At 42.3% G+C, this 26,475-nt stretch overlaps 1 protein-coding gene across 1 annotated transcript in view; it reads left to right on the plus strand.

The window, feature by feature from the left end:
* LOC120531301 (syntaxin-1A) overlaps window positions 1-26,155 on the plus strand; it is a 375,272-nt gene extending 349,117 nt beyond the window's left edge. Inside the window, exons 8-10 of the mRNA XM_039756579.1 lie at window positions 19,531-19,668; window positions 23,923-24,033; window positions 25,123-26,155. Of these exons, the coding sequence (XP_039612513.1) occupies window positions 19,531-19,668; window positions 23,923-24,033; window positions 25,123-25,200 (327 nt within the window). The 3' untranslated portion in view covers window positions 25,201-26,155. The remainder of the gene's footprint in view (window positions 1-19,530; window positions 19,669-23,922; window positions 24,034-25,122) is intronic.
* Window positions 26,156-26,475: the final 320 nt, after the last annotated feature.

Consider the following 26,475-nt stretch of genomic DNA (forward strand, 5'->3'; position numbering starts at 1 on the left):
GCTTTGCTCAGGACCACACAGTGGAATTGTTAAACCGTCATTTTGATTACTAGATCGCACTATTATACATCCATCCACCCAGCTGTTTTGATGGAGGCACTTCTTTTAAAGCATGCTTACAAACTTGTTCATTGGTTCATCTTTGTTGTGATGTTTTCTTTGCAAATTTTTTGTATTGCGCTCTTAATGAGTGCAGGCTTAGAGCACTTTGAACAATTCCTAGTTAAAAGAAAAATACAGATTATATTACTTACTAAATTTGGATTTTTTTAAATGCACCAAGAACAAGGCAGAACTAATTAAACATAAATGGAAGCCAACAATATCACTCCATTAATTAATTGATGAACTATGGACAGTCCACAACAGGGGTGATTAAAATTGTAAAAGAGAAAAGTCAAAATACAGTCACAGTCCTAGAGACCTTGGCCTACTGGCCACCTACCAACTCCTGGGTGTTCTGTAGTGAAGTCCAGTCTAATGAGAGGATCTTTCCATCCTATGTTTCCAATGCTCCTTCATTCAAGATGTCTTTACCAGAGCAGCCTGGCAATAGAGCAGTGACACCAAGTTCCATATCCCAATACTGAGAAGAGAACATAAGAACAACTTAAGAACATAAGAAATCTGACAAAGGAGAGGAGGCCATTCAGTCCATCAAGCCTGTTTGTTTAGCTAATAGTGAAAACTGTCTCAATATCTCATCCAGATTCTTCTTAAAGGGTGTTAAGCTTTCTGCTTCAGCTACATGTCTGTACTTTGTTCCAGAGTCCCCCAACTCTTTGCATAAAGACGTGCTACCTGACTTCAGTTTTTAAAGCACTTCTCGAATACTTGATTCACCCTTAAGATGAAAGAATTCTGCTGGATCTACTTTATCAACACCTTTGAGGATTTTAAACACCTGGATTAGGTGCCCACGTAGTCTCCTCTGTTTGAGACTAAACAGGTTTAATTCTCTGAGTCTGTCACATCCTTAAGTCCAGGGATGCACTTGGTTGTGCTGCTATGTCTTTCCTGTAGCGAGGTTACCAAAAATGCACATAATGCTTCACCCGAGGTCTTACCAGTGCATTATACAGTTTCAGCATAACGTCCTTTGACTTAAGTTTTTATGATATAACCTAACATTTTATTTGTTTTTAAATTGCTTTTATACATTGCTTAGTTGATGAAAATGTTTTGTCAACATAAACTCCTAAATCCTGTTCAGAGGAGGTTGTTTCCTGTATGACAGTGTCTTCCATCTTGTTCCTTTTGCCCACATGTAGCACTTTGCGCTTTTCTACATTAAACTGCATTTTCAATGCTGTCCAGATCATTTTGAATTCTTTTTGTTGTCTCCTTAGTTTCTGCCTCCTTCCAGTTTTAAAGTCATCTGCAAATGTGGCAAGTTTACTAACTATACCAGAATCAATGTCATTAATATAAATCAATGGTTCAAGGACAGACCCCCGAGGGACTCCACTGATGGCTTCACTCCACGTGAACCATTTTCCTTTTATTTGTACTCTTTGTCTTCTGCCATTTAACCAAATAGAGATTCACTTTTGTAGGTGACCTCTGATGCCTACAGCTTCTAGTTTCATAGTTAATCTTTCTTGTGGGACTGTATCAAATGCTTTTTGAAAATCTAAGTAAGTTATGTCGTATGCTTTATTTTTGTCAACTATTCTGGTTGCTTTGTCAAAAAAATTTCAAAGATTGGTTTGGCAGGACCATCCTCTCATAAACCCATGCCAGCTGTTATTTAGTATATTATTTTCATTTAAGTCATCTTCACATTGATTTCTTATTATAGCTTCCATATTTTTGCATGTTACAGAAGTAAGACTAATTGGTCTGTAATTACTAGTATCCATTTTGTCTCCCTTCTTAAGATTGGGGTCCCATTTGCAACTTTTCAGTCCACAGGTCCCTGCTCAAGTAACTGCTCAAATTTGTCTGATAAGGGTTTATCGATGATATCTTTAATTTCTTTCAATACAATTGGTAAGATCCCATTGGGTCCAGGGGTTTTATTAGTCTCCAAACTATTGAGGGTTTGAAGCACATCTGATGTGTTTCCTTCTTTTATAAATAATTTGGGTGAAATATTTGTTAATTTCATTTGCTATTTCCTTCTCATTTTCAATGATTTCTCCATTTGTGTCCCTAAGGTTTCTTAAATTCTCTTTTATCGTCTTTTTATTGGAGTAGTACTAAAAAAAATTGCTTGCTGTTCATTTTGGCTTCTCTAGCCATTTTTATTTTGGTTTCTCTTTTGACGTTTCAGATGCTTTTTTTGATCTCTTGCTGTAGTTTCCGGTCTTCCTCTATGTCAAAATTATCTGACTTTTTAAAAGATTCTTTACAATGATGTTTTCACTTTTACTTTTTAGTAATACTCATATTTATCCATTTTGGCTGATTTTTTTAGTCTTTTTGGTTTATTGCTTTTCGTAGTAAAACTGATTTTGAGACTGGATTGGAAGATCTCTGAAGTGACACCAACTATCATTTATAGTTGCTGAGTTTTTGCTTTCCCATTTGATGTTTTGTAGATTCTTCCTCATCCCCATAAAGCCTGTTTTCCTCAAGTTATAAGTCTTCATTTTGGTGCACATTTGTGGGTTTTCAAAGATAATCTCACATTTTACCATGCTGTGATCACTATTGCTTAAAGTATCAGTAACATCTGTTCTTGTCATTCTGTCTTTATTGTTTGAAAAGATGAGATCTAGACAGGCATCACCACGTGTTGGGCTTGAAACAAACTGTCATTTGCCATCTGCACCATTTCAGTTTCCTCTTCTGTATTCCTGATAGGGGCTTCCCAATCAGTGTTTGGAAAGTTAAAATCACCCATGAGCACTACATCCTCTTTGTTGCACCCTTCAGAGGGTGTAGTAACACAGTCTCTTCCAACACTGCTTTAAGACAGACAAGAGCTTTTAAATAATCAACAGAATGCCGACGTGGTCTAACCAGAAACCAGAAATTTTTGATAGGTTTTTGCAGTGTATAACTTACAAGTATCTTCAAGTCGCCATTAACCTTTTCTTTCTGTAGACCAATTTGCAAAGAAATGGAAAGATTTTCCTAATTCTGTAGTGCCTTAAATTAGATGAAGCCATGTCATATTCATTAGTACCGGCCACACTGAGTATTTATAGACATGCTTGAGCTTTTACAGAAATGTGATACCATGGAAAAACGGGGTAAATTATCTGTTATTAAAATATGGAAACCATTTTTCAGGTTCTTTTAAGCCTTTTCTTCATATTTTAAACTTTCCTAGTTTCTGTTTTCATTTCCATGTCTTTTGGATAAACTTAATTGTCTATCCATTTGATTATGTAAGAGCAGAATATTTATGCGAAAAGTATTTTGGTTTGGTCACTTGTACATTTTTTATGTAATATTTTGTTGTTTTTTATTATAAACAGATAACATTCCATACAGTCAAGTCAAATTTAACAAATCAAAGCAAAATTCAACCCTTGGCCAAGAAGGAGAGAAAAGCCAGCAACCAAAGCTACTCTATGAAGTGCTGTAAATCTTTTGACCAGTAGTGTATATCTTATTTGGTTAAATGATATGCTGTTGTCCAAAATATCAGAATTTGTAGCAAACTCCAATAACTAGATCTCTGCCTTTCTTTCTTATTAGCCTAACCCACAGTGATTCGGATATGTTTCCTTCTTCCATCTTGAAAATGTGGACCTGAATTTTATTCTTCCCATATAGCACCACACCCCCTCCTTCCCTTCCTTGTCTGTCTCTTCTGAAGTGTGTGTTGCCACTAATATAGGTAAAAGGTATAGATAAAAGGCATTCCAGTGGCTGAGAAAAGTAAAACCTTCTTATTCACACCATGCTTTCAGCCATGCATTATGGCTGAATATTAAATTCTGCTCATGTAGTCTTATTCCTGGTGCTGGAAGGATTTCCTAGAAAATTATTGATTTTGATTTGGTCTTTAGCTTTAGAGACAGAATAGAGAAGGGCTAGCAACAGTTTATAAGTATGCTATTACATATAGTTCTGTACAAATGACTAACAAACAGAAATGCTATATGTACCTCTAATCAGCAGCTCTAGTTGGGGTATTCTAGACTAAAGCATTGAGTCTTCAGCTGGGATTTAAAAGCTGAAACTGAAGGGGCATCTCTTATATTAGCAAACAGATCACGCCACAGCTTTGGGGTCCAGTACCTAAAGGCTCGACCTCCCACTGTTACTTTATTATTCTTTGGAATCTTAGGTAGGTCAGTATCTTCAGATCTCAACGTGTTCTCTGGTTTTTTAATGATAGACTTACTAGATTAAGGAGCTTGACAAATTTAGCATCTCTTATTTAATAAATCATTATACCACTAAAGGTTTGCAGCGGGGCAAAGCCCGCATTGAAGAAAAGGCAGAAACTGCCTACGGATAGGATATCAATCTGCTAAAGGGCACACTCACACTTTGTCAGTTTAACCTTGGAATAAAAGTCCCAACTCTAGTGTATACTGGGACTGAGTCTGTTCCAAGAGGTCAACTTAAACTCCTGGAACTTGGTCTCGATTCAATTAGTAAAAATAAGCTGCCTGCACACCCCTTGAGAGGGCCACTAATTTATAACTAAGCCATTTCCCCCTGTCTGAAGACTTTTATAGAGTTAATATTTGGTAGGCAGACGCACTAGGTGGACTGGTGACTTGACGGGAGTGTGTTACGCCCAACAGTCAACACCTTAGGCTTTAGCAGGAACTCAGAGACATGAGGTATCAGAACCGAGAGTCAGTGATAGAATGGGGGAGGCAGAGACAGCAGGTGTGACCAGTAAAACAGTGTATTTACTGAAATAACAAATGTTCAAAGGGGACAATATCAATGATGCAATCAACAAAAAAAATACTACAGTAAGTAAATAAGATGGAAGCAAAACAAAGCAATGTTCATGTAAAGTTAAAAAGAGTACATCCACCATATGGCACACATTTATAATAGAGAAAAAAAAATTCTGAAAAGAAAAATAAATATTTAACGGGCTCCAACAAGTCAGCCCTTAAGTTAACAAAAATCATTCATTCCCTGCTTTTACTTTATATCAACAAACTCAAAAGTTAAAGCAGGCGTCGCACTCTTTAATCCTGCATGTATTGGCCTTCTTCTGGTCTGAACTGAACTCCCCCCTTGGATGACAAGGAGGCCAGCTGTTATTCTGGGTCAACCATCACCTGACCTGAGACTGCCCCGTTTCTCCCTGGTCACGTGTCTCGCCTAGATGATATCAACACCCATCACACCACACATGTGCATACATAGCTGATTCTCTGCAGCACACCGTATCACGTCCACTCTGCCCACTCACAGCTCACACCCTTCACACACCAGTCACCTCCTCTACAGCACCGCTATTCCTAAACAAGATGGCTGCACCAGGAGAACATTGGGAGGAGGCACAACAGGATGTAAGCACGTGTCTCTCTTGAGGGCCTCTAAAATGGAAACATGTGTCAACCTGTCTACCCCCAGCGCAACAGGTGGCTGCTCCACGTGTGCACCTGGAGAACAAAACACTAAGTACACAGGTGTGCCTTTTCTTTTATTATAATGACGGTGCCTAGAACGAACTAAACACAAACGGGAGAAAGTGCTTTTAAAATATCACAGTGTGAGGCGTTTCTTCATGGAGTGTGAAAAAGTACTTCGATGGACTGGGGTGTGGTGTTGTTGGGATGGACTACAGTCCATTATGAAACATCCAAAATCCTTCCATCCATTATCCAACCCGCTATATCCTAACTACAGGGTCACGGGGGACTGCTGGAGCCAATCCCAGCCAACTCAGGGCACAAGGCAGGAAACAAACCCCGGGCAGGGCGCCAGCCCACCGCAGAACATCCAAAATGCAAGCAGAAGCTGAAACAAAAGAACACAGCCATCAGAAATGCCGCTTTCACTGACTGGAATGTGCTGTCATCCAAACAGACGTGCAGCCATGATTATTAGGAATAGACAGCCAAAGTGAACCAAATAGCAAGCCATGGATCAACAAAGATATTAAAGTTAATTTTTTGGGAAAATTGTTTGTTCTCTGGGAAAATAAGAGAGAAGAAAAGTGGGTTATGAAAGAAGGATAAACTAGTCTATTAAACAAAGTAAAATGACGTACAGAGAAAAAAATCAAGAGCATAGTGGTCCAAAGCAGGTCTGGAGTTGTCCAACGCTAAACGATTTTCTTACAAGATCTGAAGCTAGTGAATTTAATATCCAGAATGAAAAGATAAGTGAGGTTCTTATTTAAAAAAATGGCAGAAATTTTACTGGGGTGAAAAGGTTCCATGGACATGGTTTTCGCTGCTCATCACTTCCAAGAGAAGGAGTGGGAACAAATTCAGCTTCTATACATGGCCTTTACAGATTTCAACTCCTGGCAAATATTGGCTTCCCAGTTAAATACATTGAAGTAGTGAGGCTGTTGCATAACAATATGTCAGCCATACATAGTATTCTGTACCAGTAATGAAGAAACTGAACTGTTCAGGGATGATATGGGAGTCAAGCAAGGAGGTGTCATTGCTTCCACCCTTTTCTCCATCTCATTGGTGGAAATCTACCACAAGGACAGAAATCCTTGTACAGGACTGATGGACAACTCTTTAACATCAGCAGAGTGAGGGTAAAGATCAAAGCTACCATCATCTCCATCATGGCACTGCGGTATGCTGATGACAGTGCCCTAGTGGCTAGCTCATATCAAGAGCTGAAGGCCACGCTAAATGGATCTGTGAAGGCTTACATGCAGCTTGGTTTTGCACTCAATTTAAAAAAGCCTCAAAACCTGTACCTACCACCTCCTGGTAACTGTACTCATGCTATGCCTCCAGCCACTTTGTTGACAACACCAGATTGGAAAATGTGGACCATTTCCAGTAGGCCACGGCAGCCTACTGTCCTTCAAAGTAGAAGATGATGAAATATACCATCAGCTTGGACATCCAGGGGGGGTGTTTGGAGGTCTAACAAAAAGGGTCTTTCAAAACTAATACATCAAGGCTGGGACAAAAATTCTGGTATATAAAGCTGTAGTACTTACCACCCTACTTTACAGCTCAGAATCTTGGACAACGTTCAGCAGGTACTTGAGGGCTCCTGAGGCCTATCAACAAAGGTGCTTCAGTCAAATTCTCAACATTAGCTGAGAGGACAAACTTCAGAGTACTAGAAGAGGTTAGCATCCCTACCATCACTGCCACTATTGCTCAACACCAGCTCAGATGGGTGGGCCAAGTGATCTGAATGCCAGACTCGCACATGCCCAAACAATCCTTTACTCAGCTTCTCACAGGATAATATGCAAAAGGAAGTAAAAAAAAGAATTATAAGGACAAATGTTTGGACAAATATCATGAAGTGCCACATACTGCAGTTGTTAACATTTGGGAGATGTCAGCAACTGACAGGGCAACCAGGAGAAATCTTGGTTGTGAGAGTGCTGCATGTTAAAATGAAAATCTGCAGTGCTACAGAATGCAGAAATCATTTTAGACGCAGAAATGCGGGAGCTGCTGCTGAAAAGACATAACCTATAACTACCAGCTTCCCTTGCCGACACTGTTCAAAAAATGTGTGGGTTTAGGATTGGCCTGTTTACCCACCTGAAGTATCAGAATCCAAAAGGTAGAAAGTCGTAATTAATTTTGAGTGACTGCCAATAATAATGGCGTATTTTCTGTATTTATTTTCCAATTTAGATTAACAACAATGTGGGTTCCTAGATGTTTCTGTTAAGCCATTTTTTGAACCGGAGCAGTGAGGGGTGAACATAGCTCTTAATATCAGATATGCCATCTTTAGTAGAAAGGTTGGTATTATTGCACCAACTTACTACACAGTCCACTTGATTGGTTTTCATCCTTCCCATGATATGCATCCCATCATCACAGTTGATAACAGAATGAGAATCATCGCTGTGTCTCAGGTCACTAGTGTAGAGTGTAAATAGTAAAGGAGAACAAACACAGCCATGAGAAGCCCCTGTGGATTTTGAAGTAATATTCTGTACTCTATCTTTGAGCGCTAATACATTGTTCAAACTCTCAATCAATATGAGTCTGAATAGGACATGACACTGAGGAAAAACAAGCAGCTAGTACTCTGACATAAAGAAAAGATAACAAGCAGAGCTCCTCCGCACCTGTGTTTGCAAATTTGCTGGCAACCTTGAGAGAGATAAGAAGATGTTTTTCATCAGATATTCAAAGCAATTCATTCTATAGGTGTGAAAGTTACTGGCCTAGAGTTGGTCAGACCTTTGCAATGTGAGTAGTGATTGATTGTTACTACAGATCCAGCACAACATCACAGCTCTGGGACCACTTAAAACAACAAATGAAAAACTGGAGGAAGTTGCTTGAAATGGGACTTCAGGAGCCAACCTGACATGCCATCTGCCCCCACTGCCCTGTTGCTTTGGACCTGGTTAGAGATTTCTCCACTTCCGCTAGGCTGCTCTTCACCCCTTGTAACTGTTCAATTACTAAACTGGACTGAATCCATTATGAAAGTCAGGAAGTAAGCATTCTGACAGAGGGAAGTCTGTTTGCCAGGACCTGAGCTAGAATTTTCCCTGTGGTGGATAGGAGGGAAATGCTGTGGTATTTTCTGCAGAAAAGATGATGCACTCTAAATGCAATCAGTGCTAGCTTCACCTCCTTAAACTCAAAAGTATACAAAATGGGCAAGTTGTCCATTTAACACAGTGTGATCCATCCTGACATCATTTTCAGTTTTATTGCCAGGTTTAATAGTCTCTCAAATCAAAATTTAAAAAGCTCCAACAGTTTAGCAGACATGCTGCCAAAAGTATTGGAGTTGATGTGGATGATTTGATATGTGTGTGCCAGTGATGAAACAACTGGAAATCAGCTCAGCAGATGACAGGTGCCTGCCCACTACATGCAGTGCCCACGATCACTCATTCAAGGGGCACAGCTGCCCATATAAACTGCTCTGCAAATACTCTTTCTCTGCAGAAGCAGACTTTTTAACAAAAAGAAAAAATCAGACATTTTAAGATTTAGGGGTGAAGAGTGTATTCGTATGTATATCGAATATTCGGTAGGTAAAATTCTTATGTCAATTTGTTGAAAAAGTTTTCAAAGTATTGCATTTAAATACTGTCAGTATTGCTAGATTTGTGAATTTTTGTGATGTTTTTAACCTATTGTCTCTGTTGCTTTTTGTTCTTCTTTATTTGGGTGCAACCGAGAAGGCATGAACAGACAAAACCCTTAAACCTTAAACTTTAAACCTTAAAGCCCAGTGTCAAGGTGAACTGAATAAAGCAGCTTTGACAACGAGCACATAGATGGAGGGCACTGTCAGCTCTTCGGGGCTTACTGTCAGTCTGGGATTTTTTTTTACAATGACAACAAAATTGGATAACTAAATATTGACATACATTGCTGCTTATACATGCCAAGCATGTTTAGTCTCTCAAAGAAGAAAATGAAGTCCACTGAATTCAGAGACATGAACAATGAGTGAATGTGTGAGGAAAGAGATCACCAATAATGGCATATGCAGTGGGATGGTCACACTACTAATTAGTGATCCAGCATCTTTCCACCAGTGGCGTAGCGTAGTAGGGGCAGCACTTTTAGGGGGCGGCAAAATTTCACAATAAATAATAATAATATCTGGTAAAAATTTGAACCATTTCATTTCAGATTTTTGTCGCTCCTACTGATTGAAATGAGCACGGAATTTTTCATTACTTATTCTGTGACGAAACTGGGGAACCTGGAGCGATTTCGACTGCGGACTTTTATTACTGACACAGGCAACGAAAATAAATTAATTAATGCGGACCCACTCGATTTATTAAAATTTATTGTGAAATCCAAGCTGGAAGATACTCTGCCCAATATTATAATAATGCTCCGAATATTCCTCACAATTACCATAAGCAATGCCAGCTGTGAGATGAGTTTTTCAAAATTGAAATTGATCAAAAATTATTTAAGATCAACAATGAATACGTTAAGGCTAACCAATCTGGGTATCTTGTCTGTTGAGCAAGAGGTATGTGATGCTATAGACATTGATAGTGCAATAAAAGACTTTGCTCTTAAAAAAAGTAGATAAATAAAGTTGTAGTTAAAGACAGAAGTTTTGTTTTTAAATCTAACAATTATATTATTTTTCAATAAAAATATAAATAGTAACAGTATCGTTCAAGTTCTAATTGGAAGTTGATTTGTGTTTTATATTCAACTAGCAAAATACCCGCGCTTCGCAGCGGCGAAGTACTGCCTTAAAATTTTTATTAAGAAGAAAATTAAACCTTTTTAAACTAAGGGAAAATATACCAATAATTATTTGTTAAGGATCTCTTTGTATACCACATTGTGAGTTCGGCCCTCCGGTTGTAATATGACCAAGCTGTGCGCTGAGCTTACTCTTAAGCATGCAACGTACAGTTGGCCATGTGAACAGTAATCTTGTCTCAAATCTCACAGCCTGGATTGCTGCTGTCATAATCGGTTTGAGTTTCATGGTTTGTTTCAATGACGACAGTATTTGTAGGACTTGTGTTGAAGAGACATTCGGCATCTGTCAAGCGTTGTAAGCATACAACCGGTTTCATCGATAAAATCACATCCAGCTTTTGAGAGTTTAAACATTCATAAACATCAAAGTGTCCACTACTGAAATCGTCACCTGTCAATCTAAGATGTTTAAGAGGCATTGGCGGTTGTCAAAAGGTGTAAAATATTTGGCCATTTCGGTACACTTGAAAGCGACAACCGAACAATTCAGCGGCAGCCATCAACTCACATGCAGAACCATAGGTGAAGGGCTTAAGCATTTCACTCTTCTAGTGCTCCTGTGTAGAGTAATTATCTCCTGTACCGTCATCAGTCCACACCTTGAATCTGTCCCAGTCATTCAATACATAAGACACAATGTTTCTCCAGATATCAAGAGTGAGCCTGATACGGCCGTGCAATATGTAACAAAGAGAATGAAAAAGGTAGGTGCCATGGAAACCACTCGGTAAGTGACAGTTCTTTGATCGATGGTGATCACCTCGATAGACATGTTAATGGGGGTATGGTTGGAACGATAAAGGAAATGGGTACCTGAACAATGTAAAGTAAGTCTAAAATACCTACACAATAACTATAATCGTAATAAATGAACAATAAAACACCGGAGAAGCCGTGGATTAAATAAAAAGGCTGTAGTTATCAGCAGGGAGACGTGAATCCCGTGGCGAAGCAAGGAAGGGAATGTAGAGACCGGAGCAATGGATGGCCTAATATAGACAGGCAGCCAACAACATGGGAGGCGTTGGATTGGGGGAAAAATGCCGCCTCACACGGTGACTGAGGTGCAAGCTATGGACATATATATGTACGTAAGTAGGATTCAGTTAGCGTTGGGAACCCACGTACCAAATTTCTTGAAGATGGGCCCATAAGTAACAAAGACCATTGGAAAGTTCAATATGGTGGCTGACAGTGGCATCATACCACCGAAATAAGTACGTACATTGGTTTCAGTTTCAAGTCGCCTACCAAATTTCATGAAGATGGGGCCATAAATAAGAAAGTTCAACATGGCGGACATTGTCAACCGTTATGACCCTTACGTGTAGAATTTCAAAATGAAACCTGCTTAACTTTTGTAAGTAAGCTGTAAGGAATAAGCCTGCCAAATTTCAGCCTTTTACCTACACGGGTAGTTGAAGAATTAGTGACGTTGGAAAGTTCAATATGGCGGCTGACAGTGGCGTCATACCACCGAAATAAGTACATACATCGGTTTCGGTTAGTGCAGGGAAGCTGCCTACCAAATTTCGTGAAGATGGGGCCATAAATAAGAAAGTTCAACATGGCGGACGTTGTTGACCGTTATCGACCGTTACGTGTAGAATTTCAAAATGAAACCTGCTTAACTTTTGTAAGTAAGCTGTAAGGAATAAGCCTGCCAAATTTCAGCCTTCTACCTACACGGGAAGTTGGAGAATTAGTGATGAGTCAGTGATTCAATGAGTGAGTGAGTGAGGGCTTTGCCTTTTATTAGTATAGATTCGCTAATAACTTCATCTTGTCGATCGTCAAGGTATAATCATAAGTGCTCTATGCCTGTTATATCAATGTAAGTGGCATACGTGTAAGAATTTTTGTAATAAATGTGATTATTATATTGTAAAACATATATACATGATTTTTTTATTTGTAACCTGTACAATACACAATAATGATGATTGTTCTTGCCGAAAAATTCTTTAGAATTACTGTATATTTTAGTCTTTTAAATTGAAATACCTAAATAAGGGGGTGGCGAAATTTTCCTCCGCCCCGGGCGGCTGACACCCACGCTACGCCACTGCTTTCCACTTTCCACTTTTCACAAGATAAACAAGATAGAGCTTTTCATGAATACTTTTGTATGGTTTCTGATTCTGTCTTTTGGGGACGTGGCTGGTGGCTGCATCAGATATTAGAAAGTGACCTTGGCATAGCAGGAGGGCCTGTGTGCCTCAGAGACCTCTTCTGCCTGGCAATGTAACGCTCCTGATATGTTGACTCAAGCCAAACTAGCTTAAGAGGAAGGAGCAGACAAAGCACAATCCATTGAAAATGCTCATTATAATCTCAGAGAAATCAAAGAGAACCTCTCCTGAAGTGGCCTACCACAGCCCTCTTCTGATTTCAGGCCTGTGAGTGGCGTGTGCCTAGTGGCTGGAAGGCCCAGTCTGATAAAAACTGGTTGTTTACTGCCGAAAAGGTAAAGGGTGATGGTCAGGTGTAATGGATGTCAGAAAATAGGAAGAGTGTGAGGAATGCAGGCATGCTATACATCACCGTGACAAATAGCTTTTAAAAAGTGAAATGTAACTTCTCTGGTGGAGGAGTCAGAGGTTGTGCAGGAGACTGAAGAGTACTGGGGAGGCAGAGTCCAGATCATCTGTGCACTGTACTGGTTCTGCATCTAGACTTGTCGATCAAGCATGGTTCCTCTCCAACTATGGAGATGCCCAACAGAAGCGGTCCCAGGCAGGTGTCTGGATACTTGAAATCACGAAGAAAGGGCCATAAAGTTGGGAGTCTTTCTTTGGCGTGGCATACAGATGGGAGTTTGCATTGGTCATTTCAGTGTGACTTTGATTTGCAGAGAGGGGAGCTTCACCTGGTACTTTTATGCAGGCATCAAACAACTATTCAGTATGCAGCCTTTTAAAAGACATTGTATGTGGTGCTTCAAAGGGCACCATCTGCTGATTCTGTAGTCCTGTTAGGAGACTTCACTATTCACTACTGGAATGACACCTAAAGAGACATGATTGGGAGGAACACACATGACATGGAAACACATTACAGAACTGTTATTGTATTTATGTGCTAGTCATAACAGGCACCATGTTTGAACAAAGAAAGGCTCCCACTGTAAGTGTACATGTTACCAGAATGCTGTAAACTAAAGGCCAATAATTGACTTTATACGTTAGCATGAAGGGTCTACAAGATTTGACTGAGACGTATCTGCATGTCAAAGAGGCTGCATCAGTGGCAGAATCAGGAGCCCAGCTCTGGATATGGTTTAAGGAGACCATGGAGAACGCCTTTCAGAAGGCCTTGAAAAAGCTCCAACAAACTATTTGATAACTTAAAGAAAAAGCAGATTGTTCTTAGCATGGGTGGCGAAACATTGACCAAAGCTGGGGATATTGTCAAAAGGTAGAAGGAACACTTTGAGGAACTCCTAAATCTGTGGGACACTTCCAATGTACAGAAGGCACTGCTAGTGGCATTGGTTAGGGTTGGGTTCATCTCTGTGGTTAATGCAGCTGTGACAATTAAAAGTTCTACAGTGGCAAGGCCAGAAATACATTAATGACAGGGACAGTGCCTTGGCAGCCTGGGGTGGTGGACCCCATCTTTAACAAAGAATATGGGATGTGTGCCAACTGCAGAATGATCACATTTGGCAGCCGCAATGAGAAAGCATATGCTGGGGTACTGAGACAGAGATTAGGTCCAATGGTTCACCATGAGATCTAGAAAGAGCAATGTGGACTTCAGCCTGGTCATTGAGTGGCACAGCAATTATTTAACCTTTCAAAGATATTTGAAGATTTTGATGAAAATTTGACAGTCATGTCTGGATGTACTTCTTAGATATGACAGAACAGGGGAGTTATCACGAGTCCTTGGGTTCAATGTGAGCATTAGACTTAGCTAAGAACTTCTCTTGTCTCCTCTCATATTCAAGATTTTCATGTGTACAATAGTAAGATGCCACCAAAGGTCAAAAGGTACACAGTCTGACAACTTAAGGATTGCATCTCTGCTGTTTTAAAATGGCTTCTTCAGACTATCACAGTCCAGCAAACACTGGAGCAGTTCATAGCTGAGTTCATGTGGAAGTGAGGAGGGTAATGAAGACAAAATTGGGTGCCACTGTGAACAACGCTGCACATTCTCTCTCTGACCCACAAACACTGAGGACTTTCAGCCAACAAATGAATCCATAGAAGTGTGTTAAGAAACGCTATGGGGGCTCCATTATACCAACAGCAATACACCTTCATAATGCCACACTGTGACTGCTCTCTACTCGTTTGACAAGTCAGTCATTTTTTAATTCTTTCATGTGATTGAGGGATGTAGTTTCTTATAACATTTATATACCTCTTAAGCTTCTGTAAAAAGTTAAAGTTTCCCTTGAGACAAATAAAGTATTACCTATCTAATGAGCACATCCAAATCTGAGGTGATTGTGCTCATCTGCACAAAAACAGTTTGTTCTCTTCAGATAAGGAGTGAGCAGCCGCCTCCAGTGGAGGAATTCAAGTGCCTTGGGGTCTTGCTTACATTTGAGGTGACTGTACGCTGGTGCAGCAATCTGGCGGGCAGTGTACCAGGCTACTGTGGTGAAATGGGAGTTACGTTGTCAAATAAATGGAGTTTCTCATTTACCAGCCAGCATGTCTCCCCATCTGTGGTGGGTTGGCACCCTGCCCAGGACTGGTTCCTGCCTTGTGCCCTGTGTTGGCTGGGATTGGCTCCAGCAGACCCCCATGACCCTGTGTTCGGATTCAGCGGGTTGGAAAATGGATGGATGGATGGATGTCTCCCCATCCTTACCTGTGTCCACAAGCTCAAAAGAATGACATCTTAAATATAATAAGCAAGTTGATAGCTTAGTGAGATGGATAGACGCTGGAGCAGAATTGCTGCTTCTTGCAGATGCCAGCTGAAGTATTTTGGTGATGTACTTTCCAAGAGTGAAGAGCTGAGTTTAGATCCAGAAGGGATTATGCAGTGCATCTCTGTCAGCCTTGGAAGATTTGGGAATTCCCCAGGAAGGCTTGGAATAAGTTGCTAAGGATAGGATGGCCTGGTCATGCCAAGTAAGTTTGTTGACACATTGATCATCATCAGGAGTTAGTGAAGTACAAATGATGATGATAATACCTGTTTCATCTTTCTTAATATGATGAAACAAAGATTGGTGCAGGATAGTTGTGGAGATGGTAGTTAGATGTTATTACAGCTAATGCCACACTCTTTACCTGTGGTGCCATACTGTTCTGTTAGGGTGCTTCTCTTAGTGATTACTGCAGAGACAGCGAGAGAGATGGAGTCGAATCAACTGGTGACCAGACAAGTATCACACTCGCGGAATGTCACGCCTACCCATCATATCATATAGATTGTACAACAAGGGTGATCAAATTGATTTGACCGGGTGTTATGACTTCCAAAGGTGCCCATCAAACCCCAGCTGGATATCAAGGAAAATGCAGGATCTTTATGAAATAAAAAAGCTTATTCTCACAAAAGGCCGTGTTACACTATGAAGCTTCAAAGAGCACCAAAGTCATAAAGAGGTTCCCATCAACACCATGCAATCAGTGGGGGCAAATAAAGACTCCAAGATGTCATCAAAAATCAGAGCACAGGTTCAAAATATCCAAAATAATCACAATCACAGAAAAATCACTCCTACGCACTTTCAAAATGAACCCCTAGGAAGTCTGGAGCGGTGGCTGGCAGGCGGATCACCCACTAAACACCAGGAACGTAGCACAGGCATAGAAAACAAAGCAGACAATAAGTAAAAGTAGCATTAACATACATACACACATAAGACGGAAAACGAAACTTGGAGGAACCCTGGCTGAGATACAACACCTGGTGCGAGACCTGGTGGATGAACAAATACTGTTCCTGCACTTGATCTGAACTCCACTAAAGCTACAGTCTGGCTGACTGTAACCCCCCGGCCCCCACTACAAATCCTCCTGCTCACCAGTCATGTTTATATACAGTAAGTTAATACAGTGTACCAAATAAGAACTCAAACATGTGGTGTTTTTATTAATGGTAATCAAACTCATTTTTTTCCCTCATTAAAATTAAGAGGCGTTGCACCCTATCGAGCAACTTCTGCTGATTAGCCAGGAAGTAACACGGAAGTTGGTTAAAACAGAGCCACTTTAACTAGACAAGTGAAAATAGACTTTCAGTTCCAGTTAAGAGAGCAGTGGTTATGCAGGGTAGCTTGACTGTCAAGGGGACATCAGGGGCCAGAAAGGAGACGAGGACATCAGGGGCCAGAAAAAGAGTCGGTCAAAGCAGAAAGCGAAAGCAGCTTGTGAGAGAACTGCCAAAGAACATCTCTCCCTGCTGTGCTGTTCAGTCAGATGCCACCAGAGGGCAGCGTTCTCCGTCTATGAACTTATCCATCCATCCATTTTCTAACCCGCTATATCCTAACTACAGCGTCACGGGGGTCTGCTGGAGCCAATCCCAGCCAACACAGGGCACAAGGCAGGAACCAATCCCGGGCAGGGTGCCAACCCACCGCAGTCTATGAACTTAGTGCCCCAGAAATAAATTCATGTTGACACATTAGAGATAATCAGGTCACAGAAAGAAGCCAGGAAATCCCCAGGGGTCCTTCAGACCACCCTCCCTGTCTGTCTGGGTGTTTGTTTATATTTCTTATGAGACTGAAAAAATGAACAGGAGACTCACAAGAGTATTGTAATTAATTTCTTGGTCAATTCAGGATATTTATGTCCATATCCTTACTTTTTGTTACGGCAAAAATAATCAGCATCTCAGTCCTGAACACATGCAGTATAAATTGTATGTATGTATGTAGAAATATAATAAAACTGTTCATATCATTATAACAGCAGGTGAACCACTGGGCAGGTTTGCTGGGGCCCAGTTATGCACCACAGTTATGTTTAAATTGTCAGCTCTGTAAATTGCCTAAAATTGTAGTTTTGCAAAAAGAGGATTTTATTAAGAATGAATATTGTCACTGTGAAGTTCTGATTGGTTGAACGTTTACATTTACATAAGCTGCTTGTTAAATGTGTAAATGAGATTGATTTGCATGTTACAGAATTCTGTGTCGAGGAACTGTCACTTGTAATAACACCTTGTAAAGAGGGCTGCTGCTGCCTCTAAAATGTGCAGAATAATTAAAAGTGCCCTGAAGGATTGCCGTGCCAATTTGTAAATCTCACAGGTCTGATCTGACAAGCATTTCCAAAGGCAGGCCAAGCCACGCAAGGCTCTGTTCCTGCAGCACACCTTTGATCATCTTGGAGCAAAGCTGTGGCATACTGGCTTAAAGTCCTCATTCTGGGAAAGGTCTGCAAAAATCCAAAACGCTCTAATCTCACAATATTGCTGTTTTTTGATCTTAGGATGCCAGCTGGCTTATTCCAAAAGGTGACCCAAAACTGCCAATTAAAATCAAAGCTCCGGGACTGTTCCTGCACTTGATCTGAACTCCACTAAAGCTACATGCATGTGTACAAGAATCAAGCGGAGAACACCCTGGCATTCTCTATTGGCAGCCAGCAAAAATAATTCCCAAATGAATATTAATGGAATATGAAAGGAGTCCCAGATGAAAGCCTGCTGCACTGTGCACGCTTTTAACAGCCCAATCATTCCAGGAGGCCTGTGTGCTCTCATTCATTCTTCCTTTCACTCTGCGTCGGAGCTGAAGGTTTGAAGGTACATTCATAAACATGGGAAATATTAAAGTTATGCGTAGTCCGGACAATCCGAACCTTATTTAGGTGCGTGACTAGATAAAGAATATCTTTAAAGTGATCAGCTTCTATCAATAACTTAACTAACTGCTATGTCACTTAATAAAATTAAATAACCCCTTTGGGGTACTAATGGGCTGCCGCAATAACGGAGAACAACAAATAAGTGAATAAGTGGGAAGAAGAAATGAAGTAAGGACGAGGCTTTGTTTAAGAAAATGGATGGCCCAAAAACCACTGGGGCGACATTCAGTAACACTTGGTGGGGTGCCTGAAAGTCTGGTGTGACACGAATTTGTCTGAGTTTGAATAAGAAAGACCAGAATGTGCTATCAGGCAGGACCGTTGTAGAGGTGCGAGAAGTCCGAAATCGACAAAGAAAGAAGCTGAAGGTGGCTAACAAGGGCAAAACTGTAGGCAAGAGACCTCCAGCCAGGTCTGAAAGGGGACCACAAAAGACTTTCCACAATGTGCTGACTATGTGGCCGAGAGCTGCGTGGCCTTTTGGTTTTATAATATGCTAAGGGGCTTCGCCCCCTGCTCGCTTTGCTTGACAACCCCTTTCCCCACCTGCAAGCGCTGCGCGGTGTTGTGAAGAGGGGGTTGAACGCACCCCAAGGAGACGCGGTCACTCTTCCGAAACCCGCTCTTAAACTCTATTTTTATTTTGACCTCCTCTTTGCCTGATTAGCTGCTGACTTGACCTGCATTTCGTGCGGCGCTTCAAACATTTAAAAGCCTGTACAGCACCCGTCCTTTTGTCTCACTGTCTTGTCTCTCCTGTCCCCAGACATCCTCAAACACTATGCAATCTCTTTTCGCTGTTCCGTTATTTCCCCGAGTAATATTTTCCATTGGCTTGCACTAATGTGATCTTTACTCTCATTTTTTTGAGACTTTTGAATTTTTCTACTTCCTTTATCTCTAACCTACTCTGCATGTGTATCGCAGGACTTGCTTCCAAAGGTTGTAAGTATGACGTGACTTGACTGTCTCGCTGGACATGAAAGTGTCTCTCTGTCTCTCTTCAAAAGATCACGTCTCGTCCCAAGAAATATACTGTAAATGTCCAGCTTATAAAAATAAGCATTATGTGGGCTTGTCGCAGGTCTTTCACCTATTCGTGCTGTTGTCTTTATTTTCCGTGCACAGTTAGAACATTCTTTTATTATTATTATTATTATTGTGCTTTATTTGGCATTGTCTAAGGTGACATACAGAAACACACAATCCACCTGGGGGACTGGGAAGTACAAAACTGTATTTTGTCAGATTTAGATGGGTGACATGATGGTGCAGTGCTTATTATCCCCACGGAGATGACCTGTCACGTCACTGGATTGTTGCCTGCCCTGTAACCACCCAGATTCAAGTCCTCAAAGATCTCCTTTCTTCTTTCCCGCCAGACTCTCAGGGGGTGCACACAACTGATTCTTCTCTTGCTCTCTCTTTCTCCACAGATCATCATGGACTCGAACATCACAAAGCAAGCGATGAATGAGATTGAAACAAGGCACACCGAGATCATCAAGCTGGAGAACAGCATCCGCGAGCTGCACGACATGTTCATGGACATGGCTATGCTCGTCGAGAGCCAGGTAAGGCCGTTTCCAGGAGGCTCTTCTGAAGGTCATGGCTCTGGCTCATTCGCTGTGCGAGTGCACACGACTCATTCCAATGACAGGTGGCAGCTGGGTGGCTGCAGTCTTCCATATTTTAGTTGGCAAACAATATAAAAATCTGCTCCCTTGGAGACATTACAAACATCTCTGTGCCAGCGTGCCAAAGATGTGTGTGGCGCAGTGTTCATTATACTGAACTGCAGAATGGCATCAGAGTAAGAGTAAAACTTATATTAGAGGGCACTCTCATACCAATTGAGGAGGCTCTCCTCGTGCCCATAAACCCAAAACAACACAAAAAAGGGAGAAAGGATGTTATTGATGGGCATAACCATAAAGTAGAAAATAAACCAACTGAAACAGAATGCCTGCTGCCCCTCGGGGCTTAACCCTTTTGAAGCCGAGGTCTGCCTGGCAGGGTGTCCAACATATCCACCCGCCCAACAGCCGGTGGTGGTGGGGTCAGTGGCCCTGTTTGGAGCTGAATGCTGGCTGACGACTGTGAAACACGAACAAACAGTGCACGCTGTGGAAATGCGGATGCTCCGTTCGATACTCGGACTGACGCGTTTGGACCATGTCACGAACAAAGAAAAGGATGGGGGTGACATCGAACATTGAGAAGGTGCGAGATGCACATCTGTGATGGTATAGCCATGTGCTCAGAAGTGACGAAAATTCACTGGCTAAGACGTCTCAGTTTGGATGGAAGATGACCACGCAGCCTGCCAAAGAAGCATTGGATAGACAGACTAAGAGAAGATGTGGCATGTCAACATCACCTCCAAGGACACCTCTGGTCAGGTCAAGTGGTGAAGGGTGAGCAAACATGTGGACCCTGCAGGACTAATGCTAGAACAAAGAAGCGGCACCAGTTTGATTTTGTTTCATGGTCATGCACGTTGGCACTTATTGCCTGCCACATGTTCAGATGGCTAAACTAGAAGCACAGTGCAGACATTATTTAAGATGGTGGCATCCAGGTTTTGGATAAAACAGTGTGCATGTGCTTAGTTATTTAGGATTAGGGTTAGGGTTAGGAACCCTAAAGCAGCCAGGACTTTTGCTTTTTGTTTTTGACTGCTACCTGAGGATATTCTTTTGACAGTATTTATTTCCCACTCCCTTTTCATCACTCTTTGATTTTTTCACTCTGCTCACAGCTCTAGCCATCCACACCTTCCTCTATTGACCCCACTTAATCCCATCACGTATGCCCTGGTTAGACTCGCCTCCCGACTCCAAGTTTACTGAGTGGCAGGACAGCCCCAGCTAAATTTGATTTCTTTGGTTATCTCTGATACCACTTCTGAAGTCCGGTGTTCCTGCTAGTGGTCCCAGGAGTCCCTGCAGCAGCTCTCATTTGAAGGGTCAGGGCACGGCCATCACCCATCAAATAGTAGAGCGTCACTTCCTCGACTGCCCTTTCCCTGTCTCTGTGCCCCTTTGATGAATACACTATCGTCCTCTAGATGGAAGTTCTTTATTTTGTGTTGCCTGTAATGCCAGTCCTCACCTGGCACCCTGTCACCACAGATGTCATTGGCTCTGGACTGAGACATCACCTGAATTTGACAGCCCCTGTTGGGAATTTTTAGTTTTATACAATTTTCCTGACTTCAGCAACTTCTTCTCATAGAATGTTTCGATTGTTATTAATTATTTATTGTTCATTTTATTAGACCTTGTTGCCATTTTGTGCGCCGACGTGACCATGGATAGCTAGGTAACAGACCCCAGGAGTCACACTGGGTGCCTGGACTACCCAGAGACACAGCACATGCCCTGTCCAAGTCGAACTTCTTCTCAGCACTGTTGAAAGTGTTGTCAGATTTTGAATTAAAGGCGACTCACGACTGTGATTTTCGATCTCATTTTGGGTTAACAGGCTTGCTTTTCTAGTTTTGACTTGGCTCGTTTCTCAATTTACGGTTCATCTTCGGACCCATTTTCATTTCACCCTTGTGACCTGCCATTTTTCACCTCTTGCCTCACAGCCGTCGCAACAAGATTGCAGCATCATGTCGTAGTTAAGAGAGAAGGGAGAATGTGGAGGCCTTGAGCAGAGCAACAGGCCGTGTCAGCTGCCGTTTACCTAAATCCACGATGTAGCCTCCTTAGCGCTACAATCACTCAGAGGACAAATTAGTCAAAACTGTTGATTTTGTTTTTTTTAAGTAAAAATGGTACAATGCGTAACAGAAACAAGTAAATACCAAAACATCAATATAAAGACACGTCGAGAGTCCACTGCTGCAGATTTAGTATGTGACATGTTTAATTAGAGACGTCGCACTTTTCTTGTATTGTTTTCTTTGACAGAATAGAATGCCAGTCCCTGAACCGCCCTACTTAAGTACCCCTTGTGTTATTGTATTGTGACCCTCACATTTCCTCACACAAATATTGCCCGTTATTGTGAACAGTGCTCAGGGGGCAAACTTTCTTGTCCTGGTCACAATTATTTTGCCTTTTTGCCATGAAGCCACTTGCCCCTTGGTGAAGCCTAGGGTCACCAGGAATATCACGGGGGATCCAGCCGTACAAGCATCAGTCTCGCCATCCGTGTCACCGTCTGATGACCTGTCCACACCGTCGTCACTATCGCTTGATTCAACTAATGGTTCTGTTTCAGTTGGTTCTAAAACTGGCTTTACAGCTTTTCACTTACATGCCATTGTATTGGTTTTGGTTGAAGGCTCCATCCTGTTCATGAATGGCGTTACCTGTGAGTGGCCAAACGCCAACATTCAGTTATCTTCATTAAAACATGCAGGCAGTTCTTTATGAAATGGAGGACAGACAGTAGATGGAATGATGGCCCTAGAGTATACCAGAAGGTTCATCATACAAACGGTGGAATGGCCTTGCTGTCGGTAATATAATAAAATGTGAGAGGACCTTTAGGGTCAGTGTTAACTCTGTAAGTGTTATTCTGAATGTGAGATGGCAGTTTCAGCCAGAAATGAACTTCAAAAGTACAACAGCCAAGTGGCGGTGCACCAAACCTCTCATTGTATGTGGCAAGTAAAGTTGAGATTGGGGGACTGTGGAGGCAACAAAGCAAACCTGCTGCCCTATTCCAGGAACCACTCAGTGAGTACCCATTCTTGCGCCATGGGGCTTTATCATGCTGGAAGTGCCCGTCTGAGTGTGGGTATGCCGTAGCCATGAAGGGATGAACTTAGTCAAGAGCGATGTTCAGATACGCTTTCCTCAGTGGGTACCAAGGGCTCTGCTACGTTTCCAGCCCATCACACTGTTCACACCAAACAGGTTGGCTTCATGGCTTGTGTTACCTGTGCGATTTCTAAAACTTCCATCATGATGATGCAAACTGAACCTGCATTTTGTTCTTTCTTCCATTCCTCAACGGCCCGTCACTTTCTTGTCTACAGCATCGTCCCCTCGTGTGTTCTTTGTGGCAGTTGGGCTACAACAGTCGAAGTCCTGAAAGTGCTGCTTCCTAAGAAGCGTTGAGTTTGGATGTGATCTGCCTGGTGATGCCCGTCTGTTTGCCTGCGGGATTCTCACCATTCTTTGACATCATTCTTGGCTCAAGTTTCGCCTGATAAGCCCATTATGACAACCATGTGGGAGATGTTAGAATGGAGACAAAAATCAGTCGCCGACGCTCAAAAACGCTGGTCTGCCCGCTTCGTACCACATGCCGCAGACACCTGAGAAGATGCCTCGCTGTGACTGTTTATCGCACCTTCAGCCAAGTCAGAAGTTTTCTTTCTTTTTCGCGGTGGTGGAGTGCACTGGAGGGGGGTGTTTGTTGTCTTTTAATATCTTGAGCTTCTGTAAAAAGCTAAATCTCCTCGTTACACACAAAATGCTCCATATGACGTGCTGGAATTTGTGTGACGACAGCGCGTGTGCCGAATAAACGACCAGATCAGTATGTTGGGTCAGCACGTCTGAAATATGGAGTCGGTGAAATCAGCCTGCACCTTCAAGGAAATGCAGGGAGAGGTGCTTCTCGTGAAAACGTGCCTCTTTGCAGTATGAGCATAAAGTTGACCTTTTCTCTTCCACTCTAAATATATTTTATGTATAGTGCATGTCAAACGTGTACTCACCCTTACTGATAGTTCAGCTTGTCTTAATGCCAAGTGGGCACCCCATACTGGTGAGGCTTCGAACGGCATTAACAATGTCATGGCTGCAATATTAACTCTCTTTGCCTTTCTCTCCGGGTTGTCTCTGCGTCCTGCTGATGAACAGGGAGAGATGATTGACCGCATCGAATACAACGTGGAGCACTCGGTGGACTACGTGGAGCGGGCCGTATCGGACACGAAGAAGGCGGTCAAGTACCAGAGTAAAGCGAGGCGGGTATGTCTGGGATGGGCTCACTGCATCTTCGGCATGTCCGCAGCTCTTAGCTTGGCTGTCTCTTCATCGAACAAGTAACACGAGCACAACAGAGCTGGGCTGCTCCCCCGGCCCCGAGGGTCTTTTCAGGCATATTGATTTCTTGACAGTGAATCCCAAGAATACCCCTTTGTTTCAATTTGTTGATTTTCTGGCCTTTCTTAGTTACACGCTCCTGTCCTCCCAGGGTGCACCTAAAAATCTGAGAGATCACATTAGTTTGTCAATATTGCCACCTGCTGGAAGACCTGGGCATTTGCATCCTGAGGACCTTCAAGTAGAAAATGGCTGTATGGGGGAGACAGGGTTTGTTGCTCAATAGTTACAGTAGCCATCACTACTCTAAGGAGTGTTCCAGTGTTGTCTCTGGGGTCCCCCCACATCCTAAAAGATGGATCAGTATGCATGGGGCATTGGTGTGTGACTGACTGAGTACCCTTGAAGTAGGAAGTAGACAGGTGCCTGGTGGTGCAGTGATGAGTGCTGCCAACTGCCAATGCCCGTGGTACAAATCCTGCATTGGTTTTCTCAGGACTTGGTAATCATCCTGTAGAAGTGGTGATGTTCTGGGTTGGGATTGGGGATTTGGGGTGTGGTGTGTGGTGTGGTGTGTGGACATTATAAGAAGGGCGTGAAGAGTGACAGTTTTAGCAGCAGTGGACACAGGAGCCAAGTTTATGATATGCTGCTCCAAGGCTTTACCCTTTGGTTCCCATGTGGCCCGTGTTTGTGTTTGTCAGTGTGTTTACTGTTAGGACGCCAGTAAAGGTGTCACTTGCGTTCAGTTTGTTAGCCTTAGTACCAGTAAGGTGTACAGTTACCACATCATCTGAAGTGGCAGTGACTTTAGCTTGATGGGCTCCTTGTGTACAACACGGCCATTTGCGGTCTCTGGCATGAACAGTGGAACTGCACCCTCTGTGCCCTCCTGCTGCATGTTTGTGATGTTTGATGGTTTGAAGGAGATGAGATGAAGACCACTAACACCCGGTTCTCTCTTTGTCTCTCTTTTCTCTCTCTATGGTTTCCTTCCCACGTCACACCAAACAGAAGAAAATCATGATCATCATCTGCTGTGTGGTGCTCGGCGTTGTCATTGCTTCCACTGTCGGTGGGACTTTGGCCTGACGTGTTGCAGAACTCCAGAACCCCACCAACTTGCCAACTCCTTTTCTCACACACAGACAGACAGACAGACAAACAGACACACACCCCAGTCAATGTGGCCAGCAAAGCAATGGGGAGTTTTTTTTTTTTTTTTATCCTTACAGAAAACGTCCTCAGTTTTATTTTCGACGTCTTTTGAACTGACTGTCCTCACACACCCTGCGCAGAATGAGGCGTCCTGTCCAAAACACGAGAGAAAGTTAAGAAAAAGAGAAGTAGCTGAGATGCGATTGAACATTTCTCATGCTGCGCACACACACACACACACACACACACACACACACCCCTCGCAGATGAAGCTGCAGAAAGACTCCAGAGGATAAAAGCGAGATGTACTTCTTATGCATGATTTCATTTTTGTAAACGTGTGTACCTGGGTGTTGGATGTTTAAAGAGCAACAAAGCAAGTCGTTTTAGTTCTTTTTAAGACTTGGATGCCTTTCATTTGCTATTTGCCATTCGTTTGACCAACCATGGACATTATCATTTCCAGAGGGCTGAGTGAAGAACGTCACGGTTGTCGACTTTCTCACAGCAGAATATTCTGAAATTTTAAACTTTGAGACTCTTTAATAAAAAAAAAAACCACAACTCAAGTGAAACACACAGCACAATGGCGGAGCCAGCTGGTAACCTGCTGTGCGGCGTCTGAAGGCCGAGTCCTCACCAAGTGTTTGACTCCATCTGCACTACACGTCCGTCTCCAAAGGTCTCTCTCTGTATTTGATTGTGTGCATGACTGCGGTAACTGCTGTACTTGAATTGGACTCCCCCGGACCCCCCTCCCGCTGTCCAATGGAAACGTGTTGGTTTGTACAGGTTTGAGAGCGCACTGATGTTGTGAAGCAAACTGTACTTTATACCAGAATTTTAATCCTATACAAAAATAAAATAAAATAAAAATGAATAACTGCCAGGACGGTGCAAGTGAATTGAAAAGTAGCTGCCGGTAGCAGTTGACTTGGAGAAGTTACAATTTAAAAGTGGGTCACGGCATTTGCAAATGTAATATTGGCCGGTTATGCCACCATCGTCCTCCTCACCAGCTTGCTGTAAAGCACACAATACACCGAGCCAGGCTGGTGGGAGGCAGTTTACTGGACACCGTCTGCCATGTTTCAAGGGCTGCCTGGCACAGGTGGTAAAGGAGCGCCAATGACTTGGAGTGGTACAGCAGCGGCCTTAAGGGGTGTTTTTTCTTTTTTCTTCTTCAATTTACTGTCAGGTTATGGGGTG

The sequence above is a fragment of the Polypterus senegalus genome, chromosome 6 (assembly GCF_016835505.1).
Source record: "Polypterus senegalus isolate Bchr_013 chromosome 6, ASM1683550v1, whole genome shotgun sequence".
Taxonomy (NCBI): domain Eukaryota; kingdom Metazoa; phylum Chordata; class Cladistia; order Polypteriformes; family Polypteridae; genus Polypterus; species Polypterus senegalus.